This window comes from Spodoptera frugiperda, chromosome 22, assembly GCF_023101765.2.
Source record: "Spodoptera frugiperda isolate SF20-4 chromosome 22, AGI-APGP_CSIRO_Sfru_2.0, whole genome shotgun sequence".
Lineage (NCBI taxonomy): Eukaryota > Metazoa > Arthropoda > Insecta > Lepidoptera > Noctuidae > Spodoptera > Spodoptera frugiperda.
The window spans coordinates 239,090-256,937 of NC_064233.1; the positions used below are offsets into that span (position 1 = coordinate 239,090).

At 42.1% G+C, this 17,848-nt stretch overlaps 1 protein-coding gene across 6 annotated transcripts in view; it reads left to right on the forward strand.

Moving 5' to 3' along the window:
- The window catches only part of LOC118279912 (adenosylhomocysteinase-like 1), a 56,385-nt gene extending 45,193 nt beyond the window's left edge, over positions 1–11,192 (forward strand). For 2 of the 6 annotated variants that reach the window (XM_050702653.1, XM_050702652.1), the window contains 8 exons: positions 1,418–1,556; positions 2,717–2,887; positions 3,769–3,901; positions 4,623–4,749; positions 5,996–6,073; positions 6,447–6,626; positions 9,127–9,293; positions 10,564–11,189. In XM_050702653.1, the coding sequence (XP_050558610.1) occupies positions 1,418–1,556; positions 2,717–2,887; positions 3,769–3,901; positions 4,623–4,749; positions 5,996–6,073; positions 6,447–6,626; positions 9,127–9,293; positions 10,564–10,726 (1,158 nt within the window). In that variant the 3' untranslated portion in view covers positions 10,727–11,189. Of the gene's footprint in view, positions 1–1,417; positions 1,557–2,716; positions 2,888–3,768; positions 3,902–4,622; positions 4,750–5,995; positions 6,074–6,446; positions 6,627–9,126; positions 9,295–10,563 lie in introns of all 6 variants that reach the window. The other 4 variants (XM_050702648.1, XM_050702650.1, XM_050702649.1 and 1 more) reach the window with 4 other exon arrangements.
- The last annotated feature ends 6,656 nt before the right edge of the window (positions 11,193–17,848 follow it).

The following is a 17,848-nucleotide window of genomic DNA, read 5'->3' on the forward strand; positions in this document are numbered from 1 at the left end:
CTCTTCTCGAATATTAACCAATTGGATTGCACAAAATGTGTCTACTAAAGAGGAGCGAAGATTTTGTGCAATCTTATTGGTTAATATTTCTCCGTTTCTCCGCTCCGCTCCGGTCAACAGGCAGCCTAACAGCTCTGAAAGCAAGGCTTTTAACTGTACACACGTCGTTTCAGGCTGAAATAATTTGTTTTCACCACGTTTTCTGTGTACTTAGTTTGTTTCAGTAAATGTGTAGTTGAGGGTTGAGGTTTTTAGGTCAAGATTTTACGTAATGCGTTCGTTTTGTAGAGGGGGTTAGCAGAGGTGCACATATACAGTTGTAATCCCTCTTTTATTTATTTAAAGCTAGCGCAATGGTAATAAATTATGCATGTATTATACATATAAACCTTCCTCTTGAATCACTCTATCTATATAAAAAAACCGCATCAAAATCCGTTGCGTAGTTTTAAAGATTTAAGCATACAAAGGAACAGAGAAAGCGACTTTGTTTTATACTATGTAGTGAAGCTTTAAGCATATACATGGTTGGACATAATGCCGTTGGCATTCTCTGCCTGTTTGACCCTGCTGAACTGCCTCGTTGGTCGAGTGGTCGCAAGTGCGACTGCCGGACAAGAGGTCTCGGGTTCGATTCCCGGGTCGGGCAAAGTATTAATGGACTATTTTCGGTGTTTCGAAAATTTCTCAGTAGTAGCACGGAGTTTGAAATTGTGCCCAGTATATTATGGCAATAGGCTCACCCCCTATTACATGGGACTTACAACATAAATGGTGAAAAGTAGGTGCCGCAATGTGCACCTCTGCCTTCGGGTATAAAAGGCGTGACGTTGCTTTTTTGGTCACAATACCAGACTCCGTGCTACTACTGAGAAAATTTCCAAAAATCGAAAAAGTCTCAGCAATACTGTGCCCGATCCGGAAGGCTGGGAATCAGATCCAAATCCCTTTTGTTTGTTTGTCAGGCAGTCGAATTTCAACCAACGAGGCAGTCCGTACGGAGTATGGAGTCATGACTGACAATAATTGTTATACAAAATCTTTATTATATTTCGTCTTAATTGTTATGTTATCGGTTTACTCACGCCAAGAATTCGACTAGTATCAAGCCGTGCTAGACGCTCATATTCATGAGCATCATTCCGCGACACACGACGCGGCGACTGTCACGCTGCTACTACTACAGCATAGCTTGAAACTAGTCGAGTTCCTCGTCAAACAGTTTCCGTGAGTAAGCCGATAACATAATAAACATTAATTTAGTATGTCTCCAGGAAGTTAATACAATTAAATTAGCTTCACGGACAGACAGACTGACGGACAATTCAATTTGACGTTTCAAAAGTGCCTTATTTAGGATTAATTGAAATAAATGCTTTGACTTTGACTTTGAATTATATCCCCCCTTCTCCCACAGATAGTAGGCTGTACCCACATAAACGCGCAGACGGCGGTGCTGATCGAGACGCTAGCAGCACTGGGCGCGACCGTGCGCTGGGCAGCCTGCAACATATACAGCACGCAGAATGAAGTAGCGGCCGCTTTGGCGCATGCCGGTGAGATATATTACTAGTTTTATGTAGTTGACAGACTCGGCCTTACAGAAAACCGACATGAAACAACGCTTACGTTGTGTGAGTGAGACCACTGGAGGCCTAATTGGGCATATAGATAACAACCCCACCTAAGTGTGGGAGAGCCATGCTTCGGCACGAATGGGCCGGCTCGACCGGAGTGATCACGGCCTCACAGAAAACCGACGTGAAACAACGCTTGCGTTGTGTTTCGTTGTGTGAGTGAGGTTGCCGGAGACCCAATTATCCCCCTTCCCAATCTTCCCAATCCCCGATTCCCCAACAACCCTTAAATACCTAACCCCCAAAAAGCCGGCAACGCACTTGTAACACCTCTGGTGTTTCAAGTGTCCATGGGCGGCGGCGATTGCTTACCATCAGGTAATACGTCTGCTCGATTATCGGCTTGTTTCATAAAAAAAGGCTGCGTTTGGCCACCAACCCGCTTACTGCCAGGACGGTGAAGCGAAGATGTGTCCGAGGATGGAGCACACAGACTTAGGTACCTATTTACTCTGACCTTGAACAGACCCGGGTTGTATTTCTCAGGAAAAATGGATATATTACTACTTTTATATGTTTGACAGACTAAATCAGACTCACAGAATTCCGTTGTGAAACAACGCTTGCGTTGTGTAAGTGAGGTTGCCGGAGGCCCAACTACCCCCTTTCTGAATCTTCCCATTAACCGATCTACCAGCAACCCTTAAATTCCTAACCCCGAAAGGCCAGCAACGCACTTGTAACGCCTCTGGTGTGTCAAGTGTCCCTGGGCGGTGGCGATTGTTTACCATCAGGTGTTCCGTATGATCGTTTAGTGGCTTACCTATATCATAAAAAAACACTATCGGATTTTCTAAAATGTCTGGATCAATCTAAAGTTTTTTTTATTAATCTTCGAGCTCGTCGCCGTGAGAGTGCAAGCTACCTCAGAACGTAATGGCTTGGTAAACGACGATGGCAAGGGACCTGACGGTATGCCTTTATTCACGTGGAAGATGTGTAGGCTTCTAAAATAAAAAACTTTGGCCTACTACCTACTTGTGAGGGACAACGAGCTTTATAAAAAAAAATACATTTTCGATTTCTTGACAGTATTACTCAAAGTTTTAAAACTAGAAATTGACGCCCATGGTTTTCAGGCTACGCAATATTCGCGTGGCGCGGGGAAAGCGAGGAAGCGTTCTGGTGGTGCATCGACCAGTGCTGCACCCCCACAGCCACGTGGACCCCCAACATGATCCTCGATGATGGGGGGGACGCCACCCATCTCATGCTGAAGAAACACGCCGCGGCCTTCAAACATATTAAGGGTATGTTTTTTAAGGTTTTTATGATGTTTTTTGTGATGGTCTTTTCGTGGTCTACTGGTCTACTGGTGGTCTTTTCGTGGTCTATTGGTATACTGATGGTCTACTTGTGTTGTAATGATATTTTTGTGACAGTTTTCTAGAGTACTAATCTATTCACGGTCTACTAATGGTCTATTGATTGTTTATTAGCTGTCTACTAGTCTACTGATGGTTTACTTGAGTTGCAATAATATTTTAGGGAACAGCGAGTAAAGTTCCCTAAGAAAAGGAGGATCCTCCGACCAGGCGAGGTGATCTATCCGTGTTAATTCGCATGTAAACTTCGTATGTGCGATGCAGGATATTTATGACGTCATCCGTTAATTTGCTCGTCGCTAGTCTATGTGCGACTACTGTCATCTGTCACTTGTCAGAGTGTCGCTACAATATGTTTGTGACAGTTTACTAGTGGTCTATTAATCTATTCACAGTCTAGTAATGGTTTATTGAAGGTAGACATATATGTCTACTAGTTTACTGATAGTCTAGTTGAGTTGTAATAATATGTTTATGGCAGTTTATTAGTAGTCTACTAATTCACCCATGGTATACTAATGGTCTATATGGTTTACTAGTTATCTACTAGTTAACAGACGGTCTACTGGTCTATTAATAGCCTACTAGTAGTCTACTGGTACTCTATTTACCGTCAGCTAACAGTCAATTGGTCTAATAATAATCCACTGGTTTTCTGATAGTCTACTAGTACTCTATTGGTCGTCAGTTCATAATAGTCTTTTCTCAATTCTTTTGCTGATATATTCTACTGACACTACTAGTTTACTGACATTCTCAAACGTGCTCAATCAGTCCACTTATTAGAAAATATTGCTTTATTCCAGGTATAGTAGAGGAGAGTGTGACGGGCGTCCACCGCCTGTACCAGTTGAGCAAGGCGGGCAAGCTGTGCGTGCCTGCCATGAATGTCAACGACTCCGTCACCAAGACCAAGTTCGATAACTTATATTCTTGCCGGTGAGTTCCACCTTTTATATAAATTAGCCGGCTCGACCGGAGTGATACGCCTCCTACGGTCTAACAGAAAACCGGCGTGAAACAACGCTTGCGTTGTGTTTCGTTGTGTGAGTGAGTAAGGATTACCGGAGGTTACCGGAGGTTGAATTATCCCTCTTCCCAATCTCTCCAATCCCCAACAATTCCATACGACCCCAAAAGGCCGGCAACGTACTTGTAAAGCCTCTGCTGTTACGGGTGTCAGATGATCCTCATAGCTGGTATACATGGATATCTCCTTAAATAAAAATGATGGTGACCACCAGCATTTCTTTTCCTCGACAGTGCTTGTCAACCCTTAATGAGGATCTAGAAGTGTGACAGAAAGATTGTGATAGTAGCTCTCTGATTAAACATCAGGTTTTTTAATTGTTGCGATTTCCAACCCATCTAAGCCAATATCCGACTCGATGCTTGAGTGACAAAAGCCTTGAGGTTTCAGGTGTTTAATAACATTCAGTTGTTTGTAAAGTAAACATTACCTCGGAGATAGCTCTGGAATTCGATTCCTGAGTCGGGCATCCGTATGTCTTTATGGATATTTTAAGCTTGTTGAAATTGTTCCTGATGATCGTAGTTTTTTAAGAAAATTAGTAGTACTTTTTGTATTAAAATGACTAATAAAAAAGAAATTGATGCTTTAAAATTCTCGAAAAGTAATATCCTGATTATTATGTTTCAGGGAAAGTATAATAGACGCGTTGAAGCGCAGTACTGATCTAATGTTTGGGGGTAAGCAGTCGGTCGTCTGCGGGTACGGCGAGGTCGGCAAGGGGTGCTGTCAGGCGCTCAAGGCACTGGGATGCGTTGTGAGTACATAATACATGAACATTGTATATTTTTACTTCTTCTATTTAAAAACTAGCTACTTCCACGCGGTTTCACCCGCTCTGCTTAGCTCCTATTGGTCATAGCGTGATGTTTTATAGCCTATAGCCTTCCTCGATAAATACACTATTCAACACAAAAAGAATTATTCAAATCGGACTAGTAGTTCTGGAGATTAGCGCGTTCAAACAAACAAACAAACTCTTCAGCTTTATAATATTAGTATAGATTTTGTAACGCATTGAATAGACTGCCTCGTTGGTCGAGTGGTCGCAAGTGCGACTGCCGAACAAGGGGTCTCGGGTTCAATTCCCGGGTGGGACAAAGTATTGTTGGGCTTTTTTCGGTTTTTCGATAATTTTTCGGTACAGTAAAATGGGGTGAATAGGGATCGAGAGGTGAATAGGGACAGAAGAGGGTTGAATAGATACTATGAAAAATATCCCTATACCTATTCACCTCTCTTCTGACCATATTCACCTCTCGATCCCTATTCACCCCATTTTACGGTAGTAAACACGGAGTCTGGAATTGTGCCCAGTGCCATATAGGCAATAGACTCACCCCTATTTCATGGGACTTACAACACAAATAGTGATAAGTGGGTGTACATTTTATAGCGGCATTACGTGTCGTAATGTGCACCTCTGCCTACCCCTTCGGGGATAAAAAGCGTGACGTTGTGTGTGTGTGTATTGAATAGTGTCATTGTCCTACACTAGGATTTTCTCCTGTGTCGTGGGTGCATTTACAAACATACAATTTCACATACACATGACACACAGACCTGAAACAACAATTTGTGGATCTTACAAAGAGTTGCTCCGTGCGGGTATCGAACCCGCTACACGTTACGCGGCAGCCGGTTGCCCAGCCGTCGCGCCAACCGTGCAGTCAAAATAAATGTTTATTTTAACTTTGCTATACAACTTAAAAATAACTAAAAAAAAAGGAATAAAACTAAAATAAAGAAAAAATTAATAAAAATTCTCGTAGTACTCGTTCGCATCACTGACACTGGAGAACGTTCCTATAAGACTGGCCGTATTGCCATGTTGAATGGCAAGGCTTATTTTCTGACTGAAGAAATAGCCAGCCTTTCGATCACGCGTAGAATCGAATAGCTTACGTGCAATCTCTTTAAATACAGAATGTATTTGAAGAAAAAATGAACTTTGCTTATTTTGATATTGTAAATCCTACATAAACTTTGAACGCTGTTTACAGGTGTACGTGACAGAGATAGACCCAATATGCGCGTTACAAGCCGCCATGGATGGGTTCAGAGTCGTCAAATTAAATGAGGTGAGTTACGTATTTTTCAAGGATTTTGTATACTCCGTAAGTTCTAAGGAAGATACATACTTTTAGATTGTTTTTATTTATGGATCGCACAAAGAGTTGCTCCGTGCGGGGAAACCCGCTCAACACTGCCTAGCAGCCAGTTGTCTAGTCCAATCTTAGATTAGGCATTCCTTAACGTAGAGCTGCGGATTACCTAGCGAGTTTATACGGCTCGAAAAGTAGGAGTAGGAACGGGGTGGTTTTTAGTCAGTAAGAGTCTGACACTCATCGTGACATCATAGGGTAATTTTCCCCCCTCAAAAAAGACATTCCTTGAAATTTATGAGAGGTTGGTAAAAACATGTAAGGTTCCTATATTTTTTCTTAACTGCAGGTGATAAGACAAGTGGACATAGTGATAACGGCGACGGGCAACAAGGGCGTGGTGACGCGCGAGCACATGGAGCGCATGAAGAACGGCTGCGTGGTCTGCAACATGGGACACAGCAACACCGAGGTCGACGTGCACGCGCTGCGCACGCCCGACCTGCTCTGGGAGCGGGTGCGGAGCCAGGTTTGTGTTTATTTATTGTGCCTAATATAGCTGAAGAACGGCTGCGTGGTCTGCAACATGGGACACAGCAACACCGAGGTCGACGTGCACGCGCTGCGCACGCCCGACCTGCTCTGGGAGCGGGTGCGGAGCCAGGTTTGTGTTTATTTATTGTGCCTAATATAGCTGAAGAACGGCTGCGTGGTCTGCAACATGGGACACAGCAACACCGAGGTCGACGTGCACGCGCTGCGCACGCCCGACCTGCTCTGGGAGCGGGTGCGGAGCCAGGTTTGTGTTTATTTATTGTGCCTAATATAGCTGAAGAACGGCTGCGTGGTCTGCAACATGGGACACAGCAACACCGAGGTCGACGTGCACGCGCTGCGCACGCCCGACCTGCTCTGGGAGCGGGTGCGGAGCCAGGTTTGTGTTTATTTATTGTGCCTAATATAGCTGAAGAACGGCTGCGTGGTCTGCAACATGGGACACAGCAACACCGAGGTCGACGTGCACGCGCTGCGCACGCCCGACCTGCTCTGGGAGCGGGTGCGGAGCCAGGTTTGTGTTTATTTATTGTGCCTAATATAGCTGAAGAACGGCTGCGTGGTCTGCAACATGGGACACAGCAACACCGAGGTCGACGTGCACGCGCTGCGCACGCCCGACCTGCTCTGGGAGCGGGTGCGGAGCCAGGTTTGTGTTTATTTATTGTGCCTAATATAGCTGAAGAACGGCTGCGTGGTCTGCAACATGGGACACAGCAACACCGAGGTCGACGTGCACGCGCTGCGCACGCCCGACCTGCTCTGGGAGCGGGTGCGGAGCCAGGTTTGTGTTTATTTATTGTGCCTAATATAGCTGAAGAACGGCTGCGTGGTCTGCAACATGGGACACAGCAACACCGAGGTCGACGTGCACGCGCTGCGCACGCCCGACCTGCTCTGGGAGCGGGTGCGGAGCCAGGTTTGTGTTTATTTATTGTGCCTAATATAGCTGAAGAACGGCTGCGTGGTCTGCAACATGGGACACAGCAACACCGAGGTCGACGTGCACGCGCTGCGCACGCCCGACCTGCTCTGGGAGCGGGTGCGGAGCCAGGTTTGTGTTTATTTATTGTGCCTAATATAGCTGAAGAACGGCTGCGTGGTCTGCAACATGGGACACAGCAACACCGAGGTCGACGTGCACGCGCTGCGCACGCCCGACCTGCTCTGGGAGCGGGTGCGGAGCCAGGTTTGTGTTTATTTATTGTGCCTAATATAGCTGAAGAACGGCTGCGTGGTCTGCAACATGGGACACAGCAACACCGAGGTCGACGTGCACGCGCTGCGCACGCCCGACCTGCTCTGGGAGCGGGTGCGGAGCCAGGTTTGTGTTTATTTATTGTGCCTAATATAGCTGAAGAACGGCTGCGTGGTCTGCAACATGGGACACAGCAACACCGAGGTCGACGTGCACGCGCTGCGCACGCCCGACCTGCTCTGGGAGCGGGTGCGGAGCCAGGTTTGTGTTTATTTATTGTGCCTAATATAGCTGAAGAACGGCTGCGTGGTCTGCAACATGGGACACAGCAACACCGAGGTCGACGTGCACGCGCTGCGCACGCCCGACCTGCTCTGGGAGCGGGTGCGGAGCCAGGTTTGTGTTTATTTGTTAATAAGAAATCAAAACTTTAATAAGTAATAAATAAATATGTACAAATTACTAAAACTTAAAAAAAAATTGGATGCCTGTAAAGTCGGTTTTACGGGCAAAGATTTTAGGTGACAACGTCTTTAGCGGCGGAAAGATCATGTCATGTTTGAGTGGGAGAGAGACGCAAGGCATTCGCCTCTCTCTCGTTCGGTGACACATTGTAACAGACGTTACCGGGCGATACACTTTTTCATGAGTGACTCCTAGCCGCAACCTAATTTAAGACGTCAATAAATTTATTAGAAAAATACATTAAAAATATAAATTCCTTTCACGCACACCTCTACGCTACCCCTTCGGGGAAGAAAAGGTTTGTGATGTATCGTACTCGTATATTTGTTTTCATGGAAACGGTCGCATTGCTACCAATGGCAAGTACTGCAACGTTGTGACATTTTCCGACTTAAGCTAAGACAGAGTCGCACATAAGGCCACTGAACATCGTACACCTACTAAACTAAACATAAGTAAATATGTATAACGTACTATAACTTACGCACTTGAATAAAGTAGGCATTGCTGAAAATGCGGTCCTCTATAGATGTCGGATTAATTATATTTTGTTTGGACGCCTCGTTGGTATGAGTTTGACTATACACTTACAACAAGGGGTTTCGAGTTCGATTCCCGGCCTCCCGGGTCAAGAATTACTATTAGAGTTTCTTTTTTAGGATTTAAAGCCCGAGTGAATAGGTTGCTTATGGGCAGACGGTGCTCCATCGTAGGCCGCATCATCACTTACCATCAGGCAAGATAGCGGCCATTTCGTAGGCCAATTTAACATAAAAAAAATAAAAATAAATACCAATCATCTAACTTACAGGTGGACCACATAATATGGCCAAACGGCAAGCGCATAGTCCTGCTAGCGGAGGGTAGACTGGCGAACCTGTGTTGTTCCTCGCTGCCGTCGTTCGTGGTCTCGGTCACGGCCGCCACGCAGGCGCTCGCTCTCATTGAGCTATACAACGCGCCGCATCATCGGTATAAGGTAAGTTTTTTTAAAGGGGTATAATCATCCATTGCTTCTCCCGCCCACTACCATTGCACAATGCATATGCAATGTAATACCAGAGGAGGCACAGTAATGGGCGAAGCGAGAGTCAGTGTAAGACTCTTATTGACTAAAAACTACCACATTCCTATTCCTGCTTTTCGAGCCGGAGCCCTGGTAGTAAGGCTAGGTAGTCTGCAGCTACCGCATCATCGGTATAAGGTAAGCTGGGGATTGTGGTGAAGAAGGAGGCTCGGAGATCGATAAGGGGTGGGATACTATGGATGGTTGGGGATGGCTAGGAATGTTTAGGTATAGCTATGAATAGTTGAGAATAGCTATGGATGGTTGAGCGATAGCTATGGCTTGTTTGATCGCTAGCCGATCGTTCGTGGTCTCGGTCACGGCCGCCACGTTAGGCGCTGGCTCTCATCGAGTATACAACGCGCCGCATATCGGCTATAAGGTTGAAGCTGGGGATATGTGGAAAATGACTAGGAACTTCTCGCGTGAGGAGAAGTGACTGAGATTAGTCTAGGGTCACTATCCTATCTGCTTATTCATACACCCGCTAAGTAGTCCGCAGGTATAAGGTTACTGGGATTGTGGTGAACTATGATCTTGGAAAGGACTAGTTCTAGAATGATACAGGACTTTTTTATGGAACACGCCGGTAATCGAGTATACGTATCGCCTGATGGTAAGCATCGCCGTCGCCCTGAAACTTGAAACACCAGAGGCGTTACAAGTGCGTTGCCTTTTGGGGGTAAGGAATTTAAGGGTTGTTAGGGAATCATGGATTGGGAAGATTGGGTAGGGGAATTGGGCCTCCGGTAACCTCACTCACACAACGTAAGCATTGTTTCACGTCGGTTTTCTGTGAGGCCGTGGTATCACTCCGGTCGAGCCGGCCCAGCAGTGCCGAAGCATGGCTCTCCCACACTTAAATGGGACTGGCTACGAATTATTTGGAGATGTTTAGGAATTAGTGGGGATTAGTTATGTTGTCTAGGGATGGTTTTGAAGATGCTTAGGGCTCATTCGTGATACCTAAGGATAGTTTGAATAGTTGAGGTTGATTAGAGATTGTTTATGATAAATGGGGATGGATAGGACGGATTGTGACTGAACTGGGACTGAAGACAATGGAAGTTTAATACGGCACATTTCAATACCTGATTTATGATATGAACCGTTCAAACAATCTGCAGTCAACTCTAAACACAAGGAAGAAGGATGTTTTCACAATGAATCTTAATTTCTGTTGCAGGCTGACGTATACCTATTACCAAAGAAAATGGACGAGTACGTGGCGAGTCTACACCTTCCCACGTTCGATGCCCACCTCACGGAACTGACGGACGAGCAGGCGAAATACTTAGGCTTAAATAAAGTAGGCCCATTCAAACCAAACTACTATAGGTACTAGCATAGAATAGCATACCGTAATAATAACGATCGACGGTGAAAATACGCCACGCAGTCGCCACGCAGTTGCCACGCACTCGCCACGCAGTCGCCCCGCAGTTGCGACGCAGGTAACGTTTAGAGTTTAGTAAGTTTGCTTTGTGTATAAAAATTGTTTAGTTTGAATGATTGGGGTGTTTTGTAATTTGTATGATATGATAGTGATTCTAGCGGGGATGTAGCGTTTTTGTTGCGTGCGTACAACGTTTTGGTATCGTCATGAGCTAATGTTGACATGTAAACAGCAGCTCATGTAGTGTAGATGTCCCGTCAACAAGGATGTAGCGAGGTTGACTGTTTAATCTACACACTAAATAGAGTAGATGACTAATTATTATTATTTTAATGTCCGTCTTGTAGATTATTTTAAAATATTAGACACGTATTTTTTATTTTCTTACAGAAACAAATACTTTCGGAGATATATTAATTTGAAATATCGCGTAGCGTCACTTTTGGGCACATTTTATACGTAGAAATGACGTATTTGCTCCCACTCCTAAACTTTGATTCGTTTTATTTAAGTATAAAAAAATACGTGTCCAATATTTTTTCATTTTCTATCTGACGGACTGAAACAGTTTTTTGATTTGAATACCCCGTCATCATCCCTATAACTTGGCTAATTTTGTGTTTAAACAAAAACGCTCGATTCCCGCTACGAAATAATTTGGATCAAAGAGTTTGAAATCACACAAAATATATCAATTATTAGCTTTGTACAGCTTTTAAATGAGATTCTGAAATAAATAGCTAATGATGAATTTAGACGTAGCTGTTCTGTTGGGTACTCGATGAAAATATATAGTTTGGTACAAAACGTATAGGTATTGTATAGATAAGTTCAGTATTTGTCATGGATTGTGTGGTAAATGGAGATTAGAATCCCCCCTATTATATAACCCCCCCTTTCCAATGTTCCCAATCCCCGATTCCCCAACAACCCTTAAATTCCTAACCCCCAAAAGCCAGATAACGCACTTGTAACGCCTCTGGTGTTTTGCCAATGAAGTTCACTTCAACCTTTCGATTTGAAAGTTCGAAATTGAGCAGAACTTAATAATGACAAAGTTCTGGAATACGTTTTAAAGATACGGAGACTGATATACAAACAACCGTTCATTATCATCACCCGAAACACCAGAGGCGTTACAAGTGCGTTGCCGGCCTTTTGTGGGTTAGGAATTTAAGGGTTGTTGGGGAATCAGGGATCGGGAAAGGGGGTAATTAGGCCTCCGGTAACCTCACAAAGCGCAAACGTTTTTTGTAAGACCAGGTATTATTCCATTCTTGCCGAAGCATGGCTCTCCCACACTTACTTATCGTGTGTTAAATCTACATTTACTACATAATCTGTGACACATAAGCAAGCAACTATTTGTTGCTTACATGTTGCCCGACAATCGCTCTACAGGACAACTGACAAGAGATTCTACATATCCCCATTATACTAGACAACTCATAATGCTACATAAATCTGTCAAGTATCCTCAATTGATTTTCCACTTTATGACAAAATAATAAAGTTGAGAATCAATTAAGGTTTGTCAGAAAAGGAGTAGGTAGAGTAGTCAACAATCTTACAAGTAACAGGCTTATTTCAATAGGACAACATGGTTGTACGACGCCAGGTCGCATAAAACCTGGTGTCAACTTAGTTGCGCAACTTGTTGCCGGTGACCAAATTAACACTGTTTGTTCTGTACCTCTACCATGAATTTGAAGCAATAGTATTTGTCGATTGTGCCTAGCGACGACGTACATTTTTTATATGTCAAATTTTAAAACGCCTCTAAACGAACTAAAATTTGTCAATATTTTGAAAATTTCTCGGTGGTAGCACGGAGTCTGGAATTGTGCCCAGTATATGGCAATAGGCTCACCCCCTATTACATGGGACTTATAACACAAATGGTGAAAAGTCGGTGTACATTGTATAGCGGCATTACGTGCCGTAATGTACACCTCTGCCTACCCCTTTGGTGGTAAAAGGCGTTGCGTACTATTACTTTAAACTCATGATACAAGTAATTGTGTCTCTCTGTAGACACTAAAGTTGCGCGACTAATCGTCCGACTGTGGTGTCTTACTCCTACCGAAATGTTAATATAAAATGTCAATTTGTACGTATGTATAGCACGCCTTAGACATACATTGCCAATAGAAAGTGACCTTTATTTGTATGGGGTTTTAGTACAAGGTGTTACTGAAATGTGTGTATGTTTTATGGGGCCAATATTCATTCAGCCAAGGAGAGAGGTTGGGTATAGGACCAATGATGAAGTAGGTACAGATGCAGGAATTAGACCAACCATGAAGCAAGTACAAAGAGATGCCATAATGTGATTGTACACTGTGACATAAAACACGGCCCTGCCCAATAATATATGTAAGTAAAAAAGGTATAGATCGGTTATAGGCGCTCAGAGAGTGGCACATTAAAATGTGAACGCAACGTGTTTGTAGTATGGGACCTCTAAATGGAACAAAGAGAGGGACGTGGTTTGTAACGTCCCGCGTTCTCCGTAAAGTGTCACGCGTTATGTTAAAGGGAAATCCCGTTATGACATCTCTTTGTAGTTGTTTTACGGAACGTCGATTGATTTCCTGATTCTAGATTAATAAAGGACATTTCAATAAAAAAATCTATCAGCACTTTTTACCGAAATCGTACCCACAACACGTTGCACATCAGTCAATCACCCAACCACTGCGCTAGCCGTGTAGACAAATGCGTAAATAATTTTGACCCCATAAAACATAACACATTTCTATTTAAAATGGTATAATCAGAGACCATATTTAGCTGAAGTATTATGTACCCATTGTCCCTTCGTCAACCAGAATTGGCCTAAAATTGTAAAAAGAAAAAAACATTTGAATATAAAGTAAAAATATTGATTTGTATTAATAAAGATGGCGGTGAGATTTAAAACATAATTGACTGTAATATTTGTGGTTTGAATTTTAGCGAGCGATTATTTTGTTTCTGTCGCTCCACATGTGGTGCCACTATCGCGCATTTGTCGCGTAATGACTATAGCTCTCCACAATTCACAAATGTATTATTTGATTCATACTTCTTTACAAATGCATTTTTTGCTTACTTCTTTCGAGGACAAATGTGGAGCCACTATCGCTTAAATTTATGACACATATCCTGTATATTATTTTCTGTTAATTGAAATAAAATTACAAGCAACTTTGAGCAACATCTGAGCAGAAGAATTAAAGAATAATACTATATGGCAATAATGGCTTCCATGTACCTACAGGTAATATATGCTCGACGATTTTATCCAATAATACATATAAACACTGTTATCGAATTGAGGTTAGAAAATTGCGAGCAAGCAACTTTGAGCAACAACCAAGAAGAAGAATAAAAAAATGGCTACTTGTAACTTCAATCATCGTGATGAATTATCATTTTGCTTTCTAATTTATGTCTACTGCCATTTATTTTGAAGTTCTGTCCCCTTAGTACGAATTTGCTTTAAGTTTAAAGTAATCGAAACGAGAGCGCGTTCGGCGCTCTGATTGGTCGGCTCGAATAAACCAACCAATGCAAAGCGCTCTCGTTTTGATTACTTTAAACGTAAAGTAAACTCGTTCTAAGGTTACTGAAGTTATTTGAGCGAGCTAGCTTAGTAATTACGTGTGATTTGCAATTAGGTGATAAAATAGTATTTGTTTTGTAAGATTTTTAGAAGCTCTAGTTTACAGCCTAACTATTTAGTATCATCATTGTCTTTATCAGCCGTAAGACGTCCACTGCTGAACAAAGGCCTCCCCCTTAGTCCTCCACGTAGAACGACAAGTTGCCACCTGCATCCACTGGCTCCTCATGACTCTGACGATGTCGTCGGTCCACCTAGTGGAAGGTCTGCCCACGTTACGTCTTCTGGCCCAGTGGCCATCAGTCCTTCAAGGGACGTAGGCAATGGGCATTGCTACATAAGCCCGCCTATTCTGAGAGCTATGTGTCTGTAACTCTTGTTCTTTGGTGAATTTCCATATTTCGGATTTTGTCGCGCCCTAACTTCTGGCCTTTTAGAAAGACTCAGAATCGCCCAGCGAGAAATGGAAATAACTATTTAGTATACAACCAATAAAATAAAGATATATTCAGTACAGTGACAGTAGCCATTGGTTGTCTAGACGAGTTTGCTTTACGTTACAAAGCGTACAATTCAGGATAATAATAGCTACTGTCTCTGTACGGCAATCTATCTTGATTGGCTTACCTGCATACGAATTAACTTAGCGGGTCAAAGCGACGGGTATGCATGAAGGGATTGATATCAGATGCACCGAAAGAGGTATGTCAGAAACTTAGAATCGCATTTGGCGTTTTATTGTCTCTTTCTGTTCATGAACAGTCAACAGTCCACTGCTGGACTATACGACCAGGAGATAAAGGAGTTTGCCACTTCGCAAGCAATTTGGTGCTTTGCTTCTAGGGGACTTACTCTTGAATCTAAGCCAAATCAGTTTCGTTTTCGTTCAACGTAAAGCAAACTTGTACTAATCGATCTGTTATTCTACTCGACAGCTTCTAAAAATCTAATAATACTTAATATAATTTGTATAATGTATATTTTGACAAATGTGTATAATTATAATTTAGATAAACAAAATGTATTGTCTTATAATTGTGTTCATGTATAAATTTAATTATTTGTTAGTTTATAATCGGCTATGTTACCGTTATTAGTATTTAACCGACTTTCGGGAGCGAGAGGTTATGTGTTTAACTGTATGTGTTTATGGCCTTAGTAATTAATTGTGAAATCGGAAGTTGCTGTGTAGAGTATTTTTAATTTTAATCGTGATACTTTTATTTTGTTAGTGTTATGTCAAATTTTATTTTTGTTATTTTAGTTAAATTATTTGAATCACCATTTTCTACAACTGCACTGTACACTCAAAACAGCCGGAACAATGGGTCATACAAAGTGTTGTTGCGTAAATCAAACCTGGGGACACGTTGTACAGTAACAAGTTGCCCAGTCACTGCATTATGCCTTGTTCACACTAAGCTAGTATTTTAGTTCAGTAGCGGGTTCGTCTTAGCTCTTTCTCGATTCTGTCCCAAAATCGAAGCGAGAGAGAGCTACTAAATACTCTTTACTCGACTTAAATGCTAGCGTAGTGTGAAGAAGGCATTATAGTGCGCGCGGAACTATTTGGCTGTTCCTTAGGTGGCGAATGGGGGTGCAAGCAGTAGGTTTGCCTACTGCTTGTAACGCATATGAAATTAGACAATGATTATTGATGACCAATCTCAAGATATCGTGAATAATAATTGTTCAATTATTGAAACAAAAGACAAAATAACTTTTAAAAGTTCAACGCGTGCGACCAACTCTTTCCGTGCGCACTATAACTGAAAATATTGTAACCATTGGCGCTACCAAATAGTACGCTTAAAATTGTAGAAGATGGTGAATTAAATTATACTTATATTTTTATTTAATTTATTAATTTCCATTTAGTTGTAATGTCACAAACCTTAAAGCCCATGGCTTGCCTAATGTATTATTTAATGAGATATTAATATAACATACATACATACATACAAGCCCTCAAAACCAAATGTTAGAAGAACCAATCACAGTTTTCTAAATGTAGATAATGTTTGACAAAAATGTGATAATTATCGACCATTTAATGTGCAAAATGTCATTGCTTTAACGTAAATATCAACCATGCTTTTGACTTGTCACAAATTGACTCATGTGTAACTTTGACCCCCCTAAAATGAGTTGACCCCACGAAATATGAGTTGACCCCATAAAATATGAGTTGACTTCAGAGTGTTTCTTTGGAAAAATCTTTTAACATAAATTAAAGACGTTGTTTTGTTTAGGTAACACAAAGTTTGCAATTTAATCATGTGAAAATAAAGTGATTGTAATATTATGATTCCTTGAAAAGAATGGTTAAGATAAGATTTTCTTATTACATCTCATGTAGCGGCAGTCAAGAGAATATATCGTATCTCTCAAGCAATGCGATAAGAATAACTAAGCTACTAAACATTCCAAAATAATTATGTTAAAATATTCCAAAAGAAACACTCGCCCACAAAAATATGAGTTGACCCCCTAAAAATGAGTGGACCCCACAAACATGAGTTGACCCCACGCACCTGCTTGAGACGGCCCTGTAGGTGGTCACCGCCATGTAATTAACAGTAGATTAATTAAGGGTATTGTTGCTATGTTTTTAATAAATATACGTTTAGAAAAATGTATTTTGATGTTTTATTTTTATGGTATATTTTCCCAGTCGTCTTGTGGCTAATATAATGATAATTGGCCTCAAACTTAATTTTCTTCAACAAGTAATATCTTAATTATTGTGTTATCGGCTTACTCACGTAACTGTTTGACGAGGAACTCGACTAGTTTCAAGCCATCCTAGAGGCTCATATTCATGAGCAGCATTCCGCGACACACGACGCCGATAACATAATACCTAATTAATTTAGTATGTCTAACGAAAGTTAAAATAAAATTAAAGTAATATCTATCTTCTGATTTATTTCGTTGCGGGATCTAAGACAGTCATTCATGTCCCTGGGACGCGCCGGACTTCAGTGTTCCGGTGTTTTCATGGTTGTATCTACTGTAGATTCTGGTGCACAGGAGTTGCAGCGGTATGGGAGGGCAGGCTTGTCCCATAAAAAGATATATTGTATACGACACAAAAGGAGTACTGTACCGAAACAAGTTCAAGGTTCAAGATGTACAGGAAAATAAGTAAATAGATGTTACGTTATATATTATCTTATCACGCAGATTGTTATTTTCAAGTTAATTGAAATAAAGATCATTGAACTCTTTTAAAATCCATAATTGATATCACGTCTGTTTTTCCCCTACCAAAGAATAACCTTTCGTACCTTCGGAGCTACAGACTACGCGGTTTTAGCGGCTGGAAAAGTAGGAGTAGGAACGTGGTTTTTAGTCCGTAAGAATGACACTTCTCGCCTCGCCCAAGGCGGGAGAAACGATTAAATGAATTTCAAAAAATGGGTTTCATTTGCATACAACGAAAAAAGAACAAATGAGCAGAT